General features: G+C 37.1%; 3 protein-coding genes across 13 annotated transcripts in view; 1 reads left to right on the plus strand and 2 right to left on the minus strand.

Moving 5' to 3' along the window:
• grinaa (glutamate receptor, ionotropic, N-methyl D-aspartate-associated protein 1a (glutamate binding)) overlaps positions 1–26,709 on the plus strand; it is a 60,808-nt gene that overhangs the window by 8,206 nt on the left and 25,893 nt on the right. For 4 of the 10 annotated variants that reach the window (XR_008158685.1, XR_008158684.1, XR_008158683.1 and 1 more), the window contains exons 3-7: positions 472–590; positions 708–908; positions 1,072–1,200; positions 1,488–1,631; positions 12,175–13,925. Coding sequence is in view for 3 of the 10 variants with exons in the window: in XM_052584025.1 (XP_052439985.1) it covers positions 472–590; positions 708–908; positions 1,072–1,200; positions 1,488–1,631; positions 12,175–12,324 (743 nt within the window). In the remaining 7 variants the exon portion in view is untranslated. Of the gene's footprint in view, positions 1–471; positions 591–707; positions 909–1,071; positions 1,201–1,487; positions 1,632–2,983; positions 4,499–12,174; positions 14,028–21,646; positions 21,745–26,709 lie in introns of those variants that run through there. The other 6 variants (XR_008158680.1, XR_008158686.1, XM_052584026.1 and 3 more) reach the window with 4 other exon arrangements.
• Positions 5,783–17,191, minus strand: LOC127978970 (titin). 2 transcript variants are annotated; one of them, XM_052584009.1, is made up of 3 exons: positions 8,845–9,021; positions 7,479–7,626; positions 5,783–7,268 (listed from the first exon to the last, which is right to left on the minus strand). In XM_052584009.1, exons 1-3 carry the CDS (start codon positions 8,916–8,918, stop codon positions 5,871–5,873), a joined length of 1,620 nt encoding a protein of 539 aa, XP_052439969.1. In that variant the 5' UTR covers positions 8,919–9,021; the 3' UTR covers positions 5,783–5,870. The 2 variants fall into 2 exon arrangements, with proteins under 2 accessions (XP_052439969.1, XP_052439968.1); XM_052584008.1 differs by lacking the exons at positions 7,479–7,626; positions 8,845–9,021 and adding an exon at positions 16,725–17,191.
• LOC127978969 (uncharacterized) lies at positions 14,966–24,596 on the minus strand. Its single transcript, XM_052584007.1, has 3 exons — positions 24,380–24,596; positions 23,602–24,169; positions 14,966–15,883 (listed from the first exon to the last, which is right to left on the minus strand). Exons 1-3 carry the CDS (start codon positions 24,590–24,592, stop codon positions 15,054–15,056), a joined length of 1,611 nt encoding a protein of 536 aa, XP_052439967.1. The 5' UTR covers positions 24,593–24,596; the 3' UTR covers positions 14,966–15,053.

The raw sequence follows: 26,709 nt of genomic DNA on the forward strand, positions 1-26,709 counted from the left end.
GGACTCACTATTCATACACAGTTTAGTTTAGTGAGTTTAGTAAGTGGTGTCCCTGCTGAGTTCAGGTGCTGTCAGGTTGAATAAGCTTGTTTAGTCTGTGTGTACTCTGTCCTCCTGAGGGTTATTTAAATTAAAGTGCTTTGCATGGGCCGATTCAACAGAAGGTTACTAGCTCTGTGAGGGTAGAAAATTTAGAATTTGTTCCTCTCTTACCTCATCCCTAGTCCCTGCTGTAACAATTAGGAGGTCTTTCAGCTGTGTTATTATGAGGTACTGCTAGTGCTGTTAGTGTAGATGCTGTAAAATCTGCTTTCTTTTCCGAAGCTATAAAACTGTTTAAATCTTTTCCGTACTTCAGTTTTCCATTTCTGTTGGCATTTTATTGAATGAGCATACTAGATGCATTTAAACACATTAGATGATGGCTCTAACATACTTTAGATTTCACCCGTCATTTCATGTTTCTGACAGCTTCTATGGACAGCCCTGGATATCACGGTGGAGATGGACCCCCTTCTTACTATGGCAATGATGAGTTTGCGAACTCTGGCTGGGAAGATAAGAGCATCCGACAGGCCTTCATTAGAAAGGTAATCGGTTCATTAAACAGTTAATACAAATGGTCTTCTCACGTGTGTGTGTAAAAGTGTATGTAGCAGTACAGTGTGTTAAAGAAAAACTGTACTGTTTCTGTACTCTCTTCTCAGGTGTTCATGGTCTTGACCGTGCAGCTGATGGTCACCTTCTCTTTTGTTGCCGTTTTCACCTTTGCAAATGACGTCAAAGTGTTTGTACGGAGAAATCAGTGGACGTACTACGTGTCCTATGCTGTCTTCTTCGTTTCACTGATTGTTCTCAGCTGCTGTGGAGAGTTTCGCCGCAAACACCCATGGAACCTGGTGGCACTGGTACAACTGCCTATATTTACACGTGTTTTAATCTACACTGTGCATAAGACACATGCAATAAGGTTTTTATATGATTTAATATGATTCACAAACTGGAAAAATGTGTTGTTTGCAATATGTTAAATGTTTTAGTATATAGTTAACTGTGCTTCTTCTTTCTCAGTCCATCCTGACCCTGAGTCTGTCCTATATGGTTGGAATGGTCGCCAGCTACTATGATACAGATGCAGTTATCATGGCAGTGGGCATCACTGCGGTGGTCTGCTTCACGGTTGTGATTTTCTCACTGCAGGTTTGTTTGCTCGCTGTAGCAGTCTCACCGGTTTTTTTATATTATTATTGTATTGTATTGCATTGTATTGTATTCCCACTTTGTTACCAAACAACATCTCATGTTTGTAATGACGGCATGTCTAGATTTCATAGTGTAGTTCACAGGTTGTAGACCTTCCCATTTAACTATTGCAGAATTACTTTCCGAATGTTTGAATTAGAAGGTTTTATTGAGTGTCTTCCATGCATCCTTAGTATGTGGTAACCACCACTGATTGTCATTATCTTTCTCTCTTTCAAAAATAGAGCAAATATGACTTCACTTCCTGCTATGGCGTTCTTTTTGTCTGTCTGATTGTCCTTCTTCTGGCCTCTTTCCTCTGCATCTTCATCCAAAACAAAATTCTCCACATCGTCTATGCCTCGCTTGGGGCCCTGCTGTTCACTTGTGTAAGTACCACCATCAATATTAATTTTTTTCATATAAATATATACTTCTGTGTTACTAAGACTTTTAAGTTTGTCAGACCTTTTGTTTTACATTAAACTACACTGCTGTTTTTAACAAGATTATAAAACAGAAGTCTGGACTAATGGCTGGAGTGGTGATTTACTATTTCACTTTAAGATTAAATAACCATTAGATTAAGAAAAATTTTAAATGGATAAATACTATAAGATTATTAGAGTTTGGACTGTTTGCTTGGTCAATAGCATGCTGCTTTGGTGAACATGTACTTTTCCAAAGTGGAAACCTGCACTTTGCTATTCTAGTTTGTTTGTTTGCTATTAAAGTCATTGTCCTTTGTCAAAACAGTGTAAGAATTGTTATGTCTTTGTTGTAAGGTACATGTAAAACGTTTTACCATCTGTCTTAAACTGGGTCACCAAATGTGGGCCCATTCGAAATCACAATTTTCCAGTCTGACTGGCTGTATAAATCACATGTCTTTTGGAGCAGTGAGATTAAGCATTTGGAACCGAAATTGTTGGAACATCAGGACATTAATGTAGAGTTCTTGAATAAATCCTTCTGGAAATTATGATGTGCAAGTACCATTCAAGATTTGGGTTGGAATTTATTTTTTATGTTCTTGAAAGAAATCTCTTATGCTCACTAAGACTTCATTTATTTTATAAAAAAATACAGTAATATTGTGGAATATTATTGTAATTTAAAATAACCTTTTTGTTTTAAAAATGTTATTTATTGCTGTGATGGCAAAGCTGATTTCAGCAGCTATTACTGCAGTTTTCAGTGCCACGTGATCCTTTAGAAATCATTCTTAATATGCTGATTTGGTGATTTCTTATTGTAATCAATCTTAAAAACAGCTGTGCTGCTTTTCATACATAAATAATTTTTCTATTATCAAGAGAAAGCTCCAAAGAACAGAATGTATATGCAAACTTTTAAACAGAATAGTGTAACCATTGCAGTAAGCAGGATACAAACCCAGTGAACTTCATTTAGTATTTGCTGATGATTTGTGAATTAAACATCAGCGGTGCTGCTAGGCCTAGTGCATTATGCAAGGTGATTGCTTACAAGCTTCAAGAGTTAAAAGAGCCCCTCGCCAAGTCTCTATGATATTCTAGTCCTTAAATATTATATCTTCGCTGTAAGTCCATGAGATTTTTTGTAATCACCCACAAGGTAATTTTTTTATATAATTGCACACATCTTCAAAATTGAATTAAAGTAAAAGATTAATATCATTTTCAATTTCTTTAGCCGTTCCGCTTTATTTCCCCAAGCACAACATGAATGCGACACTCAGGGCTTGTTTGTTCTTTCACAGTTCCTGGCTGTGGACACCCAGCTTCTCCTGGGCAACAAGAAGTTGGCCATTAGCCCAGAGGAGTATGTCTATGCAGCTCTTAACCTCTACACCGACATCATCAACATCTTCCTTTACATCCTGGCCATTGTGGGTCGCACCAGGGATTGAGTGTGCCCCCTTCCTGTAAGAAGAGGAAAGTGCAGACCACATTTCACAGAATGATGCACCACCTCACATTCCTTCACCTTTCCTCAAATTCTGAAATTATTTGTCTTTCAAATTCCCTTTATGTCAACATGTACAGGCTGATCAGGAAAAAGCTCTTTGTCCTTTTCAGGACAAAACAAAAAATTATTCAAGAACCCGTTTGAATGCAGTTCCTTTACATTGCCCGATCTGTCCTTCGTGTTTAATTTGCTTGTGTGGTTCTGGAGATGTATAACGTTATATGACTCAACAGTTGCATCCAAACGGCATTTTAGAAATTTAACTTCAGTAACCTTTGCATTGTTGCTTTCTGGTTGATTGAGAAGGAGGGAGAGAGAAAGAGCAGATATCAATGAGCGGAGATTTGTTTGTCAGAGTAGCGATAATTACTGATGCTAATGTGCTCCACTAGTCAGTATAAAGTCTCTGCATGATAGTCTAACACAGCGAAGAATGTCAGACAGACATAGATACTTCTCCAAACATTTGCATATATACACAGTAGCTGTACATAGTTAAATGAAGCTCAAACCCCTCTAGTTCTATGCATGAATATCTGAATATCTTGCTGTGCTGCTCACTAATGTGTGCGTTTCTATAACATTGCTGCTTTGCAACATAATACCACCAATATATACACTCCAAGATGACAAACATTTGTCCAGTTGACTGTATTATCTGCAGTATAACTTTGAGAAGTAAAGTAAAGCCTGTGTATAATAACTTTTCCTTTTTTATTTTTGAGAGGAAGGTGAGCTTGTGAGGTTGTCCTGACTATTAAATAATTCCAAAGGTCAGTATTTGATGCTCAAACACTACATTACATCACTCTTTTCTCTTTCATGCTGACTACTTTACTTTTTCTTTTCATTAAATAGATCATTTTGTTGTTTTGTTTGTGTATATGTGTGTGTGATTGAGAGAAAGAGATGTCATTCCCTTATTTTAACGAATGTGAATGGAATATTGGATTATTTGATGCTTTTGGAAATAACACTAGTTGCATGTTACCTTGCAAAAATGTTCCATTTGCTGGACAATAACAGGATACTTCTAGGACAATTATTGCATTTGATGTTTTTGTAGTTATTTATAAGTTATTTATTAAAATGCTGGGTAATGGCCGAATTGTCATGAACATGGTAATATGGTTCTTTTTAAATTTTCCTAGAAATGTAAGAATCTAAAAACATCAAACATTGGCAGAGATTTATTTAAGCATATTAGGGCTAATTGCAGTATGTAAAGACAGATTTCTGTTCATTACCATTGTAAACTAAAGAAAATTCAGATGATTTCAGATATGAATGTACAGCAGTTTCACAGCTAACTGGTTAACTTGTGATATTCATTGATATGTCATGTACCCAGCTGAAATCTCAAACCTTGCATGTGGAGCTATTGAACACTGAACTGGCTGTGAAAGTCATGGGTTAAGAAAATAATTACTTGGGTGGCATAAAACTTATTTTGTTTATTTTGATCAAATGTTTGTCTTTATTAATAACTTCTGTTTTAGTAACGCTCTAGTGGATTGAGGTGTGTAGAGTGTGTTTGGGCTTGGTAGATCTCTTAGCACTGTACATTTGCATTAAACTGAAGTTCCTCTGCAGCCTGTTTGCTTTTCATTACAAAAATAAAATGAGAGGAAAACACCGTTTGAAATGGTCTTTTGTTGTACTTTTAGTGACTGGAGTAGATTGCAAATCATACATGAAAGGCATCATGATGTGAATTGTTGAAAACGGTTATGAGACCAATTTTAAATGAATCAGTATCTTGATCATTTGAGTAAATCACTCAAAGACAGCTGCTTGTTTCTTTCCATTCTTCAATTTCATAAAAAAAAAAAAAAAAAAAAAAGTTCACACAAAACCTTTAGGGTACTAACATATGTAGGGACTCTTTAGGTACAAATGTGCACTTTTTGAAGAGGTCCTGTATTAGAGGAGTGTTGTGTATGGAAAAATATGTAAAGCTGACTAATATTTGTGATTTATACTATTTGTTGTTCAATCATGACCTAACGTGATAAGATAAGAAATAAGTTATCATGAAAGAAGAGTAACATTGTTGTTCTCATATATTTATTATTTAAAAAAAACAGATTTTAAAATTTTAACAGTCCTTACTACCAAAACTTTCTTTAGAAAATTTGAAGTTGTTTAATGTCATATACTGTTATTATATGACTGTTAACCTGCATCTGCAAAAGTCTTTATAAATAAACACCTGCAATTTTGGTCATGAACAACAATTGCATATGGTTTGTATTCTTAGGGAGGCAATGCTCCAAAAATCCACAAAGGAGGCCTTTAGTGGAAGAAACATAAAAAGACAGAGTTGCAGCTTTCACTTTGAAATCCAAATCATAGACAATATGATAAACCTAATTGTAACTTACCAATGAAATGTACCTTTTACTCAAATCAAGTGTCGTTTTATTGCTGTGATCTGAGATGAATCATTCACTTCCTGTGGCTGTTCTTTGTTAAAATAAAATGTTTGTTTAAAATGGTAGAAAATCACTGCACGCTTTCAAATTAAACATTTGAACTTTAAACACGTTTTATGTGTTAATATTCAGGAAATTTGCATGGATCATTCAACTTTTAGTTTGCACAGTTTTTTTATTTGTACACAGAATTGTGCTGTAGGTTAAAGGTGAAGAGGATGTTTTGGGAAGGGACAATGATCTTCACTCAGAGGAGCAGTAGTTGCAGTTGTGCTTGTTGATCAACAAGTGCTTCAGTTTTGGATCATTCCTGTAGCGTTCAAGCAGCAACTCCTTTTCTCTTCGCTCCTTCTCCTTCTGTATTTTCTTCTCCTTCTTTTTCTTGGCCTTCTCTTCTGCCCAGCTGAAGAGAACAAGTGGCAATTTTCTTTTCCTCTTTGGCTCTTGCTGGACATTCACATTGTGCTGGGTCTCATTCTTGGGACCTTCAGGAGAGGCTACACCAAACAGCTTCATCATGTGTTTATCCAACTCTTCCTTTTTCTGAGAGGAGTCATCCAAAGTCCCTTCTATGGCATTGGAGTCTCCCATTTCATCAGTGTTATCTTTCACATCTTCAAATCCCTGGACCTCCACCACTTCACCTGCCCACACTTCCTCCAGCATGTCGCAGTCACTCTCCAACCAAGCAACCATCCGTCTTGGTTTCATTTCAGCCTCCTGAGGTCGGGGGAGTTCAGACTTGGGTAAGTCACAGGCCCGAATGGTCTTCCCCGTGTACTCCACGTACTCTGTCTCCTCATCCTCTATGTCGATGAGCATGAGTTGTGGAGGCGGCTCAAACAGGGAAGAAGTGGACGGCTGAGCCTTCATCAAGCTGGGAGAACACACTGGAGCTGAAGAACGTTGCAGATCAGCAACTTCATCAGATACAGGAGAGGAGCTAGGAGAAACCACCAGTTGTTTGGGAGGACTGACTTGGATGCGTCGGAGGCAAAACAGTTCATCAGGTGCTGGAGTGGAACATGGAGGAACTGCCAACGGTTTGGGAGAATCCACTTGAAGAAGAGAACCTGGCAAGGACACTTCCTCTGGTGCTGCCAACGGTTTGGGAGGATCCACTTGAAGAAGAGAACATGGCAAGGACACTTCCTCTGGTGCAGTCTCTGGCTTTTGAGGATGCATGGGCGGTCTGGTCACTGGCGGCAAGGGTTTGAAGCGAGCAGCTGGTAAAGGAAGGTCTTCAGAGACACTTGGAAGCAATGGAAATTCTCCTTCTATTGGCTTCAAGAAGGAAGATCTCACTGGAGGACTGACTAGACTTTGCTGAGGTTTGACCTCCACAAGAAGTGGAGTAGGCTCAGTGGTCCTTCTTTCCTTCTGGTTTCTCCTCTTCTTTTTCTTTTCTCCAGCCTCTCTATGCCTACTTCCTCCCTCCATCACATTTTCTAGACTCTGCATCTTTCTGAATTTGGCAGACTCTCTTTTTTTCTGTGGCACATGTCCTCTATCCTTTATCTTTTCAAGGCCAAATGTCTCGCTTTCTTTTTCAGCCTTGTCTTTATGACTTCCTCCCTCATTCATCTCTCTCTCCTTCTTCACCTTTCTCTTCACCTGTCTTTTCTTCTCTTTCTCTCCAGACTGTATAATCGTAAATTTTAGTTAGTAAAGATTATTGTAGTAAATGATACAAGACAATACTATTTCGGTCTTTCTATTTCCAAAATGTCACATTTAATTGAATGTGTTGATGTTTCTTTGTAATTAATTGTGAAATCTACTAGCAATTACTGAGTGAAAAGTGATTCTAAACCATTTTCGGTGCAAGCTGGTACTTCTCAGTTAAGTTACCTGGCGGCGTCTCTTTTTGCACTTCTTGTTTTGGGCAGTGAAGTCGAAGGCCTCACTTTCATCTGCCTTCATCATTGATGCTTCTGGGAGTTTCTCTATTGCCGCCCGTTCTTGTGCTGCACACTGTTGTGCCCTCAAAGGTGTCTCCCTTTTATGAAAGAAGTGAGCAAAACACTCAAAAAGTGGTCTAAATACACTGCTGAACAGTGCCATTGTGGACACTAGATGCTGCAAGTGAATTCAGTATTTGTCGTCAATATCTGCAGAAAGTCACGAAAGTAGCTCTCGATCTTTTCTCTCCTAACACACCAACAGAAGAAAGTTAGTCAGAACAGCAGTTTAGAGCTGCCAGAACGGAATCTCCATTATGATGTCACAACAGTGAGCTGAACTGAGAATTCTGAACTAAATGAGCAGCTCAGGAGAGAAGCAGTAAATACATCATCACTAGTGGCTCCATATTAAATACTGACTGTTTCCTAACAAGTTTCCCAAACTCTTCTCCTGTCCCTGAAAATTAAAAGATAATAATAATAATAAAAACAGATCACTTTTAAAAAAAAAATGATAATTTAGAAGGGTACAGGCCAGACTGGACATAAATTAAACATTTAAACAAATAATCTAACAGGCCTGTAAAAAATTTCACTCTGCTTTAAATTTAAAATAATAATATTAATAACAACAACAAAAGTTATAAAATGTGTAACTTTTTTAACCCTCAAACCGTATTCACTTTATAGCCCTTAATCCTGTAATTGTGGACAAATTTGGGCACAGAGGACTCAGGTGTGATCCTATTTTTTGTTTATTATAAATGTTATATCACTGTCTTTGACAAAGTTTTGTCTATCCATTTATGGTGCTTTTTAAAAAAAAATTATAAATATTTGAATTTATTTACCTCAAAAGTACCATATTTTCTATGTAAATTATGCTTATTTTCATGTTTTATGTTTTTACATTTTTTAACTACATTAAAATATCATTTCAATAAGTTCTTAGAGCTAAAACCTAAAGATGAAGTGACTTTGCTGTCACCTGGTGTCTCATTTTGGTATTAAATTAACAAAAAACAATAATATCATTAGCCACTAGATGGCTATAGTACTTAATGGCTGCATATATAGGCTGAACTCTATGAACCACTGTATCACTGTTCAGATCCTTGATCCTCTGCTGACTCCAAACCACAGTTTGCCTGGTCTCCTTCTTCCCCACTGGATTCCAGGAGAATATCCAGGGTTTCTGCTGCACTAAACCTCCTTCTCATTGTGCTGCTTGCAGTGAACTGAGAAAATAACTGCCACTGCAGGTTTAGGTAGCATATGCTACATAAACGTTTTGTTTGGAACTAACAACAAACCTTGCAGTAGCAGTTTGATCTGACTCTGAAGGTGTGAGGTGCCAGGTGGTTGATTGGATCATACCAAAAAACATGGTCAGACATTAGCCCAGCTCTGTCATAGGCTCATTGAATGCATTGTGTGTGTGTGTCTGTGTGAGTGTGTATGTGTGTCTGTGTGAGTGTGTGTGTGTGTGTGTGTGTGTGTGTGTGTGTGTGTGTGTGTGAGAGAGAGAGAGAGAGAGAGAGAGGGTGATGAGCCAGGTGGATGATTGGATCATACCAAAAAACATGGTCAGACATTAGCCCAGCTCTGTCACAGGCTCTTTGAATACATTGTTTGTGTGTGTGTGTGTATGAATGTGAGTTTTTGCCATGATGAGAATGTTGTACAGGATCAGCTCTTCATTTGAGTGTATGTTAGATATGCATTGTATTGGATCTATTAATATATTTTTAAAAAAAAAACAAGAAGAATGCTCTAAATTACAGTTTTTCCCATTCATTTCTATGGGTGCCCATTTTTGACCCAAATACAAGATTAAGGAGTTTTTTTTTTTCACCCACTTAACATTGTAGAATTGAATCAAACAAATTAGTGTGTGTTCAGGAGGCAAACTTAGGAAAAGTAACCAAGTCTTGTACCGCTCAGATCAAGGGAAGTATTTTTTAAAAATAAATCAAAATTATTTTGCCCACATTTGTCCAGAATACGGTTTTAGGGTTAAATGAACTGAACTTTATTTATATATTTACTTTATTATTATTATTTTTATTATGTTTCATGGTTGATGTTCCAGTTAGACTGGTTTTGGTTAGTTTTAAAGAGGTTTTGGCTCTAGATGAATGATCAGTTTTAAACCACAGTGACCAGTGTGTACATTTGAAAAACTACATAGGAATAAACAATAAACAATTTAAACAAAGCACAAAAAAAAAAAAAAGATTTTTAAGTCTTACGATTAATTTAATCAAAAAATAAAGTAGAAACAGAAACAGCCATTACTGCTGACGTTTATTTCTAAAAACGTTTATCATTATCAATGTAGAAAATATTTATTCTGCTTATTTTTTGCATTCTCGGAGCCTGCTTTGGAGAAGAAATGATCTGAGTAACTCCCAGCAGAGCGTGCAGACACAGAAAACACTCCAAAACCATCGTCAAAGTCTGGTATAACGAGCTGAAGAAAGGTAAGCAGAGGTACATTATACCTCAGACAGCTAGAATAGCTTTATAATGCGAGGTTATGATATGTTTAGTCGTTTTGAAATTAAATTAAACCTCACATGTAGCAAACAAGCTAATCACAGGTCCCCCTTATAAGCTAGCAGCTTAGCTCATTTAGCAGTTAACGTACAAGTTTTGATTCCTTTACATGTTCTGCAACTTACTTTGCAGTTTATTATAAAAAATCCTCAATTCCTTTTTTTTATACTTTGTTTTTTATTAATAAACAATAATAGTAGTCTGAATGCTGTATTGCAGATATTGAGACACTCAGCAACGTGTTTAGTCAACTCAGTTTACAGTTTCACTACAGCATATACGATTTTGGTGAATCCCAGAAGAAATGTTAAATATCATATATACGTTAGATATGTTATGATCTATTTTACATGTGGGCCCTTTCGAAATCACAATTTTCCAGTCTGACCGGCTGTATAAATCACATGTCTTTTGGAGCAGTGAAATTAAGCATTTTTAGTGATGTGTCTGTATCATTCAAGAACAAGACAATGAACCAATACGAGGAATTACTGGTGCTGGCGTCTTTATTCCACGTGGAACATTCATCATCTACAAATTACCACACCAATCCTTAGCAAATGCACCTGATTTTATACAATCCATTACTGCCACCTAGTGGACTAAACATCACACTCATTACATCCCTTTTCCTTGAATAAATAACAATACCCACATAACAGTTCACACTATACACTAGTCCCACACCAAAACACTCAATTGCTCCATTTTACCATTTACAACACATTCAGTCTAGTCTAACAAGTGGTTTTCTAACACCACTAGATCTTCGCAAAATTGGACTGTCAGTCTTTGGTGCAGATGAAACCAGTTCTGGAGACTGTTCAGAGAGCTGAACCTCAAAAGGAGACTCAGCAACAGGACAACTTTGGCAATGTATACTGTTGTGCAAACAGGGCACTATACCTCAAAATACTATACCCCCCCCCCCCCCCCCCCATACAAATTAAGGTGATTCCTCAAATGTCATTTATGAATTTGTCCAACTACCGTATTTTTCAGACTATAAGTCGCAACTAAGTATGAGTCGCATCAGTCCAAAAATACGTCATGACAAGGAAAAAAACATATATAAGTCGCACTGGACTCTAAGTCTGATTTATTTACAATCAAGAACCAAGACAAAACATTAGCGTCTACAGCCACGAGAGGGCGCTCTATGTTTTCAGTGTAGACTACAGGAGCACTGAGCAGCATAGAGCGCCCTCTTGCGGCTGTGAACGGTAATGTTTTAACTTTAACTTCAATGGTAAACAGGGAGAGTGCAGTCATAATTTCCTCCACTAAGCATTTGTAACTGAAATTGTTGGAACATCAGGACCAGTAGCATTCAAGATTTAGGTTGGAATTAATTTTTTATGTTCTTGAAAGAAATCTCTTAAGCTCACCAAGACTGCATTTATTTTATCAAAAATACAGTGAGGACAGTAATATTGTGGAATATTATTGTAAAAAATCTTTTTCTATTTTAATCTATTTCAAAATGTTATTTATTGCTGTGATGGCAGAGCTGATTTCAGCAGCTATTACTGCAGTTTTCAGTGCCACGTGATCCTTTAGAAATCATTCTTAATATGCTGATTTGGTGATTTCTTATTGTAATCAATCTTAAAAACAGCTGTGGTGCTTTTCATACATAAATAATTTTTCTATTATCAAGAGAAAGCTCCAAAGAACAGAATGTATATGCAAACTTTTAAACAGAATAGTGTAACCATTGCAGTAAGCAGGATACAAACCCAGTGAACTTCATTTAGTATTTGCTGATGATTTGTGAATTAAACATCAGCGGTGCTGCTAGGCCTAGTGCATTATGCTAGGTGATTGCTTACAAGCTTCAAGTGTTAAAAGAGCCCCTCGCCAAGTCTCTATGATATTCTAGTCCTTAAATATTATATCTTCGCTGTAAGTCTGAGATTTTTTTTAATCACCCACAAGGTAAATTTTTTTATATAATTGCACACATCTTCAAAATTGAATTAAAGTAAAAGATTAATATCATTTTCAATTTCTTTAGCCTTTCCGCTTTATTTCCCCAAGCACAACATGAATGCGACACTCAGGGCTTGTTTGTTCTTTCACAGTTCCTGGCTGTGGACACCCAGCTTCTCCTGGGCAACAAGAAGTTGGCCATTAGCCCAGAGGAGTATGTCTATGCAGCTCTTAACCTCTACACCGACATCATCAACATCTTCCTTTACATCCTGGCCATTGTGGGTCGCACCAGGGATTGAGTGTGCCCCCTTCCTGTAAGAAGAGGAAAGTGCAGACCACATTTCACAGAATGATGCACCACCTCACATTCCTTCACCTTTCCTCAAATTCTGAAATTATTTGTCTTTCAAATTCCCTTTATGTCAACATGTACAGGCTGATCAGGAAAAAGCTCTTTGTCCTTTTCAGGACAAAACAAAAAATTATTCAAGAACCCGTTTGAATGCAGTTCCTTTACATTGCCCGATCTGTCCTTCGTGTTTAATTTGCTTGTGTGGTTCTGGAGATGTATAACGTTATATGACTTGCAGTTGCATCCAAACGGCATGTCAGAAATTTAACTTCAGTAACCTTTTCATTGTTGCTTTCTGGTTGATTGAGAAGGAGGGAGAGAGAAAGAGCAGATATCAATGAGCGGAGATTTGTTTGTCAGAGTAGCGATAATTACTGATGCTAATGTGCTCCACTAGTCAGTATAAAGTCTCTGCATGATAGTCTAACACAGCGAAGAATGTCAGACAGACATAGATACTTCTCCAAACATTTGCATATATACACAGTAGCTGTACATAGTTAAATGAAGCTCAAACCCCTCTAGTTCTATGCATGAAAATCTGAATATCGGGCTGTGCTGCTCACTAATGTGTGCGTTTCTATAACATTGCTGCTTTGCAACATAATACCACCAATATATACACTCCAAGATGACAAACATTTGTTCAGTTGACTGTATTATCTGCAGTATAACTGTGAGAAGTAAAGTAAAGCCTGTGTATAATAACTTTTCCTTTTTTATTTTTGAGAGGAAGGTGAGCTTGTGAGGTTGTCCTGACTATTAAATAATTCCAAAGGTCAGTATTTGAGGCTCAAACACTACATTACATCACTCTTTTCTCTTTCATGCTGACTACTTTACTTTTTCTTTTCATTAAATAGATCATTTTGTTGTTTTGTTTGTGTATATGTGTGTGTGATTGAGAGAAAGAGATGTCATTCCCTTATTTTAACGAATGTGAATGGAATATTGGATTATTTGATGCTTTTGGAAATAATACTAGTTGCATGTTACCTTGCAAAAATGTTCCATTTGCTGGACAATAACAGGATACTTCTAGGAAAATTCTTGCATTTGATGTTTTTGTAGTTATTTATAAGTTATTTATTAAAATGCTGGGTAATGGCCGAATTGTCATGAACATGGTAACATGGTTCTTTTTAAATTTTCCTAGAAATGTAAGAATCTAAAAACATCAAACATTGGCAGGGATTTATTTAAGCATATTAGGGCTAATTGCAGTATGTAAAGACAGATTTCTGTTCATTGCCATTGTAAACTAAAGAAAATTCAGATGATTTCAGATATGAATGTACAGCAGTTTCACAGCTAACTGGTTAACTTGTAATATTCATTGAAATGTCATGTACCCAGCTGAAATCTCAAACCTTGCATGTGGAGCTATTGAACACTGAACTGGCTGTGAAGGTCATGGGTTAAGAAAATAATTACTTGGGTGGCATAAAACTTATTTTGTTTATTTTGATCAAATGTTTGTCTTTATTAATAACTTCTGTTTTAGTAACGCTCTAGTGGATTGAGGTGTGTAGAGTGTGTTTGGGCTTGGTAGATCTCTTAGCACTGTACATTTGCATTAAACTGAAGTTCCTCTGCAGCCTGTTTGCTTTTCATTACAAAAATAAAATGAGAGGAAAACACCGTTTGAAATGGTCTTTTGTTGTACTTTTAGTGACTGGAGTAGATTGCAAATCATACATGAAAGGCATCATGATGTGAATTGTTGAAAACGGTTATGAGACCAATTTTAAATGAATCAGTATCTTGATCATTTGAGTAAATCACTCAAAGACAGCTGCTTGTTTCATTCCATTCTTCAATTTCATAAAAAAAAAAAAAAGTTCACACAAAACCTTTAGGGTACTAACATATGTAGGGGCTCTTTAGGTACAAATGTGCACTTTTTGAAGAGGTCCTGTATTAGAGGAGTGTTGTGTATGGAAAAATATGTAAAGCTGACTAATATTTGTGATTTATACTATTTGATGTTCAATCATGACCTAACGTGATAAGATAAGAAATAAGTTATCATGAAAGAAGAGTAACATTGTTGTTCTCATATATTTATTATTATTTAAAAAACAGATTTTAAAATTTTAACAGTCCTTACTACCAAAACTTTCTTTAGAAAATTTGAAGTTGTTTAATGTCATATACTATTATTATATGACTGTTAACCTGCATCTGCAAAAGTCTTTATAAATAAACGCCTGCAATTTTGGTCATGAACAACAATTGCATATGGTTTGTATTCTTAGGGAGGCAATGCTCCAAAAATCCACAAAGGAGGCCTTTAGTGGAAGAAACATAAAAAGACAGAGTTGCAGCTTTCACTTTGAAATCCAAATCATAGACAATATGATAAACCTAATTGTAACTTACCAATGAAATGTACCTTTTACTCAAATCAAGTGTCATTTTATTGTTGTGATCTGAGATGAATCATTCACTTCCTGTGGCTGTTCTTTGTTAAAATAAAATGTTTGTTTAAAATGGTAGAAAATCACTGCACGCTTTCAAATTAAACATTTGAACTTTAAACACGTTTTATGTGTTAATATTCAGGAAATTTGCATGGATCATTCAACTTTTAGTTTGCACAGTTTTTTTATTTGTACACAGAATTGTGCTGTAGGTTAAAGGTGAAGAGGATGTTTTGGGAAGGGACAATGATCTTCACTCAGAGGAGCAGTAGTTGCAGTTGTGCTTGTTGATCAACAAGTGCTTCAGTTTTGGATCGTTCCTGTAGCGTTCAAGCAGCAACTCCTTTTCTCTTCGCTCCTTCTCCTTCTGTATTTTCTTCTCCTTCTTTTTCTTGGCCTTCTCTTCTGCCCAGCTGAAGAGAACAAGTGGCAATTTTCTTTTCCTCTTTGTCTCTTGCTGGACATTCACATTGTGCTGGGTCTCATTCTTGGGACCTTCAGGAGAGGCTACACCAAACAGCTTCATCATGTGTTTATCCAACTCCTCCTTTTTCTGAGAGGAGTCATCCAAAGTCCCTTCTATGGCATTGGAGTCTCCCATTTCATCAGTGTTATCTTTCACATCTTCAGATCCCTGGACCTCCACCACTTCACTCACCCACACTTCCTCCGGCATGTCGCAGTCACTCTCCAACCAAGCAACCATCCGTCTTGGTTTCATTTCAGCCTCCTGAGGTCGGGGGAGTTCAGACTTGGGTAAGTCACAGGCCCGAATGGTCTTCCCCGTGTACTCCACGTACTCTGTCTCCTCATCCTCTATGTCGATGAGCATGAGTTGTGGAGGCGGCTCAAACAGGGAAGAAGTGGACGGCTGAGCCTTCATCAAGCTGGGAGAACACATTGGAGCTGAAGAACGTTGCAGATCAGCAACTTCATCAGATACAGGAGAGGAGCTCGGAGAAACCACCAGTTGTTTGGGAGGACTGACTTGGATGCGTCGGAGGCAAAACAGTTCATCAGGTGTTGGAGTGGAACATGGAGGAACTGCCAACGGTTTGGGAGAATCCACTTGAAGAAGAGAACCTGGCAAGGACACTTTCTCTGGTGCTGCCAAAGGTTTGGGAGGATCCACTTGAAGAGGAGAACATGGCAAGGACACTTCCTCTGGTTTCGCCAACGGTTTGGGAGAATCCACTTGAAGAAGAGAACCTGGCAAGGACACTTCCTCTGGTGCAGTCTCTGGCTTTTGAGGATGCATGGGCGGTCTGGTCACTGGCGGCAAGGGTTTGAAACGAGCAGCTGGTAAAGGAAGGTCTTCAGAGACACTTGGAAGCAATGGAAATTCTCCTTCTATTGGCTTCAAGAAGGAAGATCTCACTGGAGGACTGACTAGACTTTGCTTAGGTTTGACCTCCACAAGAAGTGGAGTAGGCTCAGTTGTCCTTCTTTCCTTCTGGTTTCTCCTCTTCTTTTTCTTTTCTCCAGCCTCTCTATGCTTACTTCCTCCCTCCATCACATTTTCTAGACTCTGCATCTTTCTGAATTTGGCAGACTCTCTTTTTTTCTGTGGCACATGTCCTCTATCCTTTATCTTTTCAAGGATAAATGTCTCACTTTCTTTTTCAGCCTTGTCTTTATGACTTCCTCCCTCATTCATCTCTCTCTCCTTCTTCACCTTTCTCTTCACCTGTCTTTTCTTCTCTTTCTCTCCAGACTGTATAATCGTAAATTTTAGTTAGTAAAGATTATTGTAGTAAATGATACAAGACAATACTATTTCGGTCTTTCTATTTCCAAAATGTCACATTTAATTGAATGTGTTGATGTTTCTTTGTAATTAATTGTGAAATCTACTAGCAATTACTGAGTGAAAAGTGATTCTAAACCATTTTCGGTGCAAGCTGGTACTTCTCAGTTAAGTTACCTGGCGGCGTCTCTTTTTGCACTTCTTGTTTTGGGCAGTGAAGTCGAAGGCCTCACTTTCATCTGCCTTCATCATTGATGCTTCTGGGAGTTTCTCTATTGCCGCCCGTTCTTGTGCTGCACACTGTTGTGCCCTCAAAGGTGTCTCCCTTTTATGAAAGAAGTGAGCAAAACACTCAAAAAGTGGTCTAAATACACTGCTGAACAGTGCCATTGTGGACACTAGATGCTGCAAGTGAATTCAGTATTTGTCGTCAATATCTGCAGAAAGTCACGAAAGTAGCTCTCGATCTTTTCTCTCCTAACACACCAACAGAAGAAAGTTAGTCAGAACAGCAGTTTAGAGCTGCCAGAACGGAATCTCCATTATGATGTCACAACAGTGAGCTGAACTGAGAATTCTGAACTAAATGAGCAGCTCAGGAGAGAAGCAGTAAATACATCATCACTAGTGGCTCCATATTAAATACTGACTGTTTCCTAACAAGTTTCCCAAACTCTTCTCCTGTCCCTGAAAATTAAAAGATAATAATAATAATAATAAAAACAGATCACTTTTTAAAAATAAATGATAATTTAGAAGGGTACAGGCCAGACTGGACATAAATTAAACATTTAAACAAATAACCTAACAGGCCTGTAAAAAATTTCACTCTGCTTTAAATTTAAAATAATAATATTAATAACAACAACAAAAGTTATAAAAATGTGTATCTTTTTTAAATGACCTGAACTTTATTTATGTATTTACTTTATTATTATTATTTTTATTATGTTTCATGGTTGATGTTCCAGTTAGACTGGTTTTGGTTAGTTTTAAAGAGGTTTTGGCTCTAGAAGAATGATCAGTTTTAAACCACAGTGACCAGTGTGTACATTTTAAAAACTACATAAGAATAAACAATAAACAATTTAAACAAAGCAAAAAAAAAAAAACAAACAAAAAAAAAAAGATTTTTAAGTCTTATGATTAATTTAATCAAAAAATAAAGTAGAAACAGAAACAGCCATTACTGCTGACGTTTATTTCTAAAAACGTTTATCATTATCAATGTAGAAAATATTTATTTTGCTTATTTTTTGCATTCTCGGAGCCTGCTTTGGAGAAGAAATGATCTGAGTAACTCCCAGCAGAGCGTGCAGACACAGAAAACACTCCAAAACCATCGTCAAAGTCTGGTATAACGAGCTGAAGAAAGGTAAGCAGAGGTACATTATACCTCAAACAGCTAGAATAGCTTTATAATGCGAGGTTATGATATGTTTAGTCGTTTTGAAATTAAATTAAACCTCACATGTAGCAAACAAGCTAATCACAGGTCCCCCTTATAAGCTAGCAGCTTAGCTCATTTAGCAGTTAACGTACAAGTTTTGATTCCTTTACATGTTCTGCAACTTACTTTGCAGGTTATTATAAAAAATCCTCAATTCCTTTTTTTATACTTTGTTTTTTATTAATAAACAATAATAGTAGTCTGAATGCTGTATTGCAGATATTGAGAAACTCAGCAACGTGTTTAGTCAACTCAGTTTACAGCATTTATATACGATTTTGGTGAATCCCAGAAGACATGTTAAATATCATATATACGTTAGATATGTTATGATCTATTTTACATGTGGGCCCTTTCGAAATCACAATTTTCCAGTCTGAGCGGCTGTATAAATCACATGTCTTTTGGAGCAGTGAAATTAAGCATTTGTAGTGATGTGTCTGTATCATTCAAGAACAAGACAATGAACCAATACGAGGAATTACTGGTGCTGGCGTCTTTATTCCACGTGGAACATTCATCATCTACAAATTACCACACCAATCCTTAGCAAATGCACCTGATTTTATACAATCCATTACTGCCACCTAGTGGACTAAACATCACACTCATTACATCCCTTTTCCTTGAATAAATAACAATACCCACATAATAGTTTACACTATACACTAGTCCCACACCAAAACACTCAATTGCTCCATTTTTCCATTTACAACACATTCCTTTTTCAAAACAACTTTTTTTTTTACAAGTCTAGTCTAACTGGTGGTTTTCTAACACCACTAGATCTTCGCAAAATTGGACTGTCAGTCTTTGGTGCAGATGAAACCAGTTCTGGAGACTGTTCAGAGAGCTGAACCTCAAAAGGAGACTCAGCAACAGGACAACTTTGGCAATGTATACTGTTGTGCAAACAGGGCACTATACCTCAAAATACTATACCACCCTCCCCCCCTTACAAATTAAGGTGATTCCTCAAATGTAATTTATGAACTTGTCCAACTACCGTATTTTTCAGACTATAAGTCGCAACTAAGTATGAGTCGCATCAGTCCAAAAATACGTCATGACAAGGAAAAAAAAACATATGTAAGTCGCACTGGACTCTAAGTCTGATTTATTTACAATCAAGAACCAAGACAAAACATTAGTGTCTACAGCCACGAGAGGGCGCTCTATGTTTTCAGTGTAGACTACAGGAGCACTGAGCAGCATAGAGCGCCCTCTTGCGGCTGTAGACGGTAATGTTTTAACTTTAACTTCAATGGTAAACAGGGAGAGTGCAGTCATAATTTCCTCCACTAAGCATTTGTAACTGAAATTGTTGGAACATCAGGATAGCATTCAAGATTTAGGTTGGAATTCATTTTTTATGTTCTTGAAAGAAATCTCTTAAGCTCACCAAGACTGCATTTATTTTATTAAAAATACAGTGAGGACAGTAATATTGTGGAATATTATTGTAAAAAATCTTTTTCTATTTTAATCTATTTCAAAATGTTATTTATTGCTGTGATGGCAAAGCTGATTTCAGCAGCTATTACTGCAGTTTTCAGTGCCACGTGATCCTTTAGAAATCATTCTTAATATGCTGATTTGGTGATTTCTTATTGTAATCAATCTTAAAAACAGCTGTGGTGCTTTTCATACATAAATAATTTTTCTATTATCAAGAGAAAGCTCCAAAGAACAGAATGTATATGCAAACTTTTAAACAGAATAGTGTAACCATTGCAGTAAGCAGGATACAAACCCAGTGAACTTCATTTAGTATTTGCTGATGATTTGTGAATTAAACATCAGCGGTGCTGCTAGGCCTAGTGCATTATGCTAGGTGATTGCTTACAAGCTTCAAGTGTTAAAAGAGCCCCTCGACAAGTCTCTATGATATTCTAGTCCTTAAATATTATATCTTCGCTGTAAGTCTGAGATTTTTTTTAATCACCCACAAGGTAAATTTTTTTATATAATTGCACACATCTTCAAAATTGAATTAAAGTAAAAGATTAATATCATGTTCAATTTCTGTAGCCGTTCCGCTTTATTTCCCCAAGCACAACATGAATGCGACACTCAGGGCTTGTTTGTTCTTTCACAGTTCCTGGCTGTGGACACCCAGCTTCTCCTGGGCAACAAGAAGTTGGCCATTAGCCCAGAGGAGTATGTCTATGCAGCTCTTAACCTCTACACCGACATCATCAACATCTTCCTTTACATCCTGTAAAATTATTCAAGAACCCGTTTGAATGCAGTTCCTTTACATTGCCCGATCTGTCCTTCTTGTTTAATTTGCTTGTGTGGTTCTGGAGATGTATAACGTTATATGACTCAACAGTTTCATCCAAGCGGCATGTCAGAAATTTCACTTGAGTAACCTTTGCATTGTTGCTTTCTGGTTGATTGAGAAGGAGGGAGAGAGAAAGAGCAGATATCAATGAGCGGAGATTTGTTTGTCAGAGTAGCGATAATTACTGATGCTATTGTGCTCCACTAGTCAGTATAAAGTCTCTGCATGATAGTCTAACACAGCGAAGAATGTCAGACAGACATAGATACTTCTCCAAACATTTGCATATATACACAGTAGCTGTACATAGTTAAATGAAGCTCAAACCCCTCTAGTTCTATGCATGAAAATCTGAATATCGGGCTGTGCTGCTCACTAATGTGTGCGTTTCTATAACATTGCTGCTTTGCAACATAATACCACCAATATATACACTCCAAGATGACAAACATTTGTTCAGTTGACTGTATTATCTGCAGTATAACTGTGAGAAGTAAAGTAAAGCCTGTGTATAATAACTTTTCCTTTTTTATTTTTGAGAGGAAGGTGAGCTTGTGAGGTTGTCCTGACTATTAAATAATTCCAAAGGTCAGTATTTGAGGCTCAAACACTACATTACATCACTCTTTTCTCTTTCATGCTGACTACTTTACTTTTTCTTTTCATTAAATAGATCATTTTGTTGTTTTGTTTGTGTATATGTGTGTGTGATTGAGAGAAAGAGATGTCATTCCCTTATTTTAACGAATGTGAATGGAATATTGGATTATTTGATGCTTTTGGAAATAATACTAGTTGCATGTTACCTTGCAAAAATGTTCCATTTGCTGGACAATAACAGGATACTTCTAGGAAAATTCTTGCATTTGATGTTTTTGTAGTTATTTATAAGTTATTTATTAAAATGCTGGGTAATGGCCGAATTGTCATGAACATGGTAACATGGTTCTTTTTAAATTTTCCTAGAAATGTAAGAATCTAAAAACATCAAACATTGGCAGGGATTTATTTAAGCATATTAGGGCTAATTGCAGTATGTAAAGACAGATTTCTGTTCATTGCCATTGTAAACTAAAGAAAATTCAGATGATTTCAGATATGAATGTACAGCAGTTTCACAGCTAACTGGTTAACTTGTAATATTCATTGAAATGTCATGTACCCAGCTGAAATCTCAAACCTTGCATGTGGAGCTATTGAACACTGAACTGGCTGTGAAGGTCATGGGTTAAGAAAATAATTACTTGGGTGGCATAAAACTTATTTTGTTTATTTTGATCAAATGTTTGTCTTTATTAATAACTTCTGTTTTAGTAACGCTCTAGTGGATTGAGGTGTGTAGAGTGTGTTTGGGCTTGGTAGATCTCTTAGCACTGTACATTTGCATTAAACTGAAGTTCCTCTGCAGCCTGTTTGCTTTTCATTACAAAAATAAAATGAGAGGAAAACACCGTTTGAAATGGTCTTTTGTTGTACTTTTAGTGACTGGAGTAGATTGCAAATCATACATGAAAGGCATCATGATGTGAATTGTTGAAAACGGTTATGAGACCAATTTTAAATGAATCAGTATCTTGATCATTTGAGTAAATCACTCAAAGACAGCTGCTTGTTTCATTCCATTCTTCAATTTCATAAAAAAAAAAAAAAGTTCACACAAAACCTTTAGGGTACTAACATATGTAGGGGCTCTTTAGGTACAAATGTGCACTTTTTGAAGAGGTCCTGTATTAGAGGAGTGTTGTGTATGGAAAAATATGTAAAGCTGACTAATATTTGTGATTTATACTATTTGATGTTCAATCATGACCTAACGTGATAAGATAAGAAATAAGTTATCATGAAAGAAGAGTAACATTGTTGTTCTGATATATTTATTATTATTTTAAAAAACAGATTTTTAAATTTTAACAGTCCTTACTACCAAAACTTTCTTTAGGAAATTTGAATTTGTTCAATGTCATATACTGTTATTATATGACTGTTAACCTGCATCTGCAAAAGTCTTTATAAATAAACACGTGCAATTTTGGTCATGAACAACAATTGCATATGGTTTGTATTCTTAGGGAGGCAATGCTCCAAAAATCCACAAAGGAGGCCTTTAGTGGAAGAAACATAAAAAGACAGAGTTGCAGCTTTCACTTTGAAATCCAAATCATAGACAATATGATAAACCTAATTGTAACTTACCAATGAAATGTACCTTTTACTCAAATCAAGTGTTGTTTTATTGCTGTGATCTGAGATGAATCATTCACTTCCTGTGGCTGTTCTTTGTTAAAATAAAATGTTTGTTTAAAATGGTAGAAAATCACTGCACGCTTTCAAATTAAACATTTGAACTTTAAACACGTTTTATGTGTTAATATTCAGGAAATTTGCATGGATCATTCAACTTTTAGTTTGCACAGTTTTTTTATTTGTACACAGAATTGTGCTGTAGGTTAAAGGTGAAGAGGATGTTTTGGGAAGGGACAATGATCTTCACTCAGAGGAGCAGTAGTTGCAGTTGTGCTTGTTGATCAACAAGTGCTTCAGTTTTGGATCGTTCCTGTAGCGTTCAAGCAGCAACTCCTTTTCTCTTCGCTCCTTCTCCTTCTGTATTTTCTTCTCCTTCTTTTTCTTGGCCTTCTCTTCTGCCCAGCTGAAGAGAACAAGTGGCAATTTTCTTTTCCTCTTTGGCTCTTGCTGGACATTCACATTGTGCTGGGTCTCATTCTTGGGACCTTCAGGAGAGGCTACACCAAACAGCTTCATCATGTGTTTATCCAACTCCTCCTTTTTCTGAGAGGAGTCATCCAAAGTCCCTTCTATGGCATTGGAGTCTCCCATTTCATCAGTGTTATCTTTCACATTTTCAAATCCCTGGACCTCCACCACTTCACTCGCCCACACTTCCTCCGGCATGTCGCAGTCACTCTCCAACCAAGCAACCATCCGTCTTGGTTTCATTTCAGCCTCCTGAGGTCGGGGGAGTTCAGACTTGGGTAAGTCACAGGCCCGAATGGTCTTCCCCGTGTACTCCACGTACTCTGTTTCCTCATCCTCTATGTCGATGAGCATGAGTTGTGGAGGCGGCTCAAACAGGGAAGAAGTGGACGGCTGAGCCTTCATCAAGCTGGGAGAACACACTGGAGCTGAAGAACGTTGCAGATCAACAACTTCATCAGATACAGGAGAGGAGCTCGGAGAAACCACCAGTTGTTTGGGAGGACTGACTTGGATGCGTCGGAGGCAAAACAGTTCATCAGGTCCTGGAGTGGAACATGGAGGAACTGCCAACGGTTTGGGAGGATCCACTTGAAGAAGAGAACATGGCAAGGACACTTCCTCTGGTGCTGCCAACGGTTTGGGAGGATCCACTTGAAGAGGAGAACATGGCAAGGACACTTCCTCTGGTGCAGTCTCTGGCTTTTGAGGATGCATGGGCGGTCTGGTCACTGGCGGCAAGGGTTTGAAGCGAGCAGCTGGTAAAGGAAGGTCTTCAGAGACACTTGGAAGCAATGGAAATTCTCCTTCTATTGGCTTCAAGAAGGAAGATCTCACTGGAGGACTGACTAGACTTTGCTTAGGTTTGACCTCCACAAGAAGTGGAGTAGGCTCAGTGGTCCTTCTTTCCTTCTGGTTTCTCCTCTTCTTTTTCTTTTCTCCAGCCTCTCTATGCTTACTTCCTCCCTCCATCACACTTTCTAGACTCTGCATCTTTCTGAATTTGGCAGACTCTCTTTTTTTCTGTGGCACATGTCCTCTATCCTTTATCTTTTCAAGGCCAAATGTCTCGCTTTCTTTTTCAGCCTTGTCTTTATGACTTCCTCCCTCATTCATCTCTTTCTCCTTCTTCACCTTTCTCTTCACCTGTCTTTTCTTCTCTTTCTCTCCATACTGTAAAATCGTACATTTTAGTTAGTAAAGATTATTGTAGTAAATGATACAAGACAATACTATTTCAGTCTTTCTATTTCCAAAATGTCACATTTAATTGAATGTGTTGATGTTTCTTTGTAATTAATTGTGAAATCTACTAGCAATTATTGAGTAAAAAGTGATTCTAAACCATTTTCGGTGCAAGCTGGTACTTCTCAGTTAAGTTACCTGGCGGCGTCTCTTTTTGCACTTCTTGTTTTGGGCAGTGAAGTCGAAGGCCTCACTTTCATCTGCCTTCATCATTGATGCTTCTGGGAGTTTCTCTATTGCCGCCCGTTCTTGTGCTGCACACTGTTGTGCCCTCAAAGGTGTCTCCCTTTTGCGAAAGAAGTGAGCAAAACACTCAAAAAGTGGTCTAAATACACTGCTGAACAGTGCCATTGTGGACACTAGATGCTGCAAGGGAATTCAGTATTTGTCGTCAATATCTGCAGAAAGTCACGAAAGTAGCTCTCGATCTTTTCTCTCCTAACACACCAACAGAAGAAAGTTAGTCAGAACAGCAGTTTAGAGCTGCCAGAATGGAATCTCCATTATGATGTCACAACAGTGAGCTGAACTGAGAATTCTGAACTAAATGAGCAGCTCAGGAGAGAAGCAGTAAATACATCATCACTAGTGGCTCCATATTAAATACTGACTGTTTCCTAACAAGTTTCCCAAACTCTTCTCCTGTCCCTGAAAATTAAAAGATAATAATAATAATAATAAAAACAGATCACTTTTTAAAAATAAATGATAATTTAGAAGGGTACAGGCCAGACTGGACATAAATTAAACATTTAAACAAATAATCTAACAGGCCTGTAAAAAATTTCACTCTGCTTTAAATTTAAAATAATAATATTAATAACAACAACAAAAGTTATAAAAATGTGTAACTTTTTTAAATGAACTGAACTTTATTTATATATTACTTTATTATTATTATTTTTATTATGTTTCATGGTTGATGTTCCAGTTAGAGGTTTTGGCTCTAGATGAATGATCAGTTTTAAACCACAGTGACCAGTGTGTACATTTTAAAAACTACATAAGAATAAACAATAAACAATTTAAACAAAGCACAAAAAAAAAAAGTCTAAGTCTTATGATTAATTTAATAAAAAAATAAAGTAGAAACAGAAACAGCCATTACTGCTGACGTTTATTTCTAAAAACGCTTATCATTATCAATGTAGAAAATATTTATTCTGCTTATTTGTTGCATTCTCGGAGCCTGCTTTGGAGAAGAAATGATCTGAGTAACTCCCAGCAGAGCGTGCAGACACAGAAAACACTCCAAAACCATCGTCAAATTCTGGTATAACGAGCTGAAGAAAGGAAAGCAGAGGTACATTATACCTCAAACAGCTAGAATAGCTTTATAATGCGAGGTTATGATATGTTTAGTCGTTTTGAAATTAAATTAAACCTCACATGTAGCAAACAAGCTAATCACAGGTCCCCCTTATAAGCTAGCAGCTTAGCTCATTTAGCAGTTAACGTACAAGTTTTGATTCCTTTACATGTTCTGCAACTTACTTTGCAGGTTATTATAAAAAATCCTCAATTCCTTTTTTTTATACTTTGTTTTTTATTAATAAACAATAATAGTAGTCTGAATGCTGTATTGCAGATATTGAGACACTCAGCAACGTGTTTAGTCAACTCAGTTTACAGCATTTATATATGATTTTGGTGAATCCCAGAAGAAATGTTCAATATCATCTTTACGTTAGATATGTTATGATCTATTTTACATGTGGGCCCTTTCGAAATCACAATTTTCCAGTCTGGCCGGCTGTATAAATCACATGTCTTTTGGAGCAGTGAAATTAAGCATTTGTAGTGATGTGTCTGTATTATTCAAGAACAAGACAATGAACCAATACGAGGAATTACTGGTGCTGGTGTCTTTATTCCACGTGGAACCATAGACAGTAAAAGAAATGGACACAGCGACCCCATTGGAACTCAATTGAGACAAGTAAAGCCCATTTTTAGCGTTTTTTAGCACTTCCGTTTCTGACGCGCAGACTCAAACGAAGCTTGACGACGTCAGCAACCTGTCTGACAGATGTAAATCTTCTAAGTAGCTGTGCGTGCAAACTGCCATCGTTAATCTTGCAGAGACGGCGAGCTTGAGCGGGGAGTTCTTTGTCGTCAGTGAGCAGGAATAAGTATTCTGATTAATTATTTTGTATAGTATTTTAAAATGTAACGCAAGTACGCCATATTAAGTTAATTGCCTGCAAGCTTCTCCTCCTGTCTGTATGGTAATGCGACAGAGAGACGAGTGGTTATGACGCAATCGTTAGCCTATTTTTTACAAAAACTGTTTATACGGGGCCATAATGTAACATAGAAGGTAATGGAGCCCTTTATACATTGTCGTGTATCTTTAGAAATAAATAATGGACAAACGGAGTCTTTAAATGCCTCAGATGTAAAGTTATTCGCTGTCAAAGTGACGCCAAAATGAATGGGAGTCAATGGTAATGCTAACGCAAGTGAAG

The sequence above is a fragment of the Carassius gibelio genome, chromosome B19 (assembly GCF_023724105.1).
Source record: "Carassius gibelio isolate Cgi1373 ecotype wild population from Czech Republic chromosome B19, carGib1.2-hapl.c, whole genome shotgun sequence".
NCBI classification, from domain to species: Eukaryota; Metazoa; Chordata; class Actinopteri; order Cypriniformes; family Cyprinidae; genus Carassius; species Carassius gibelio.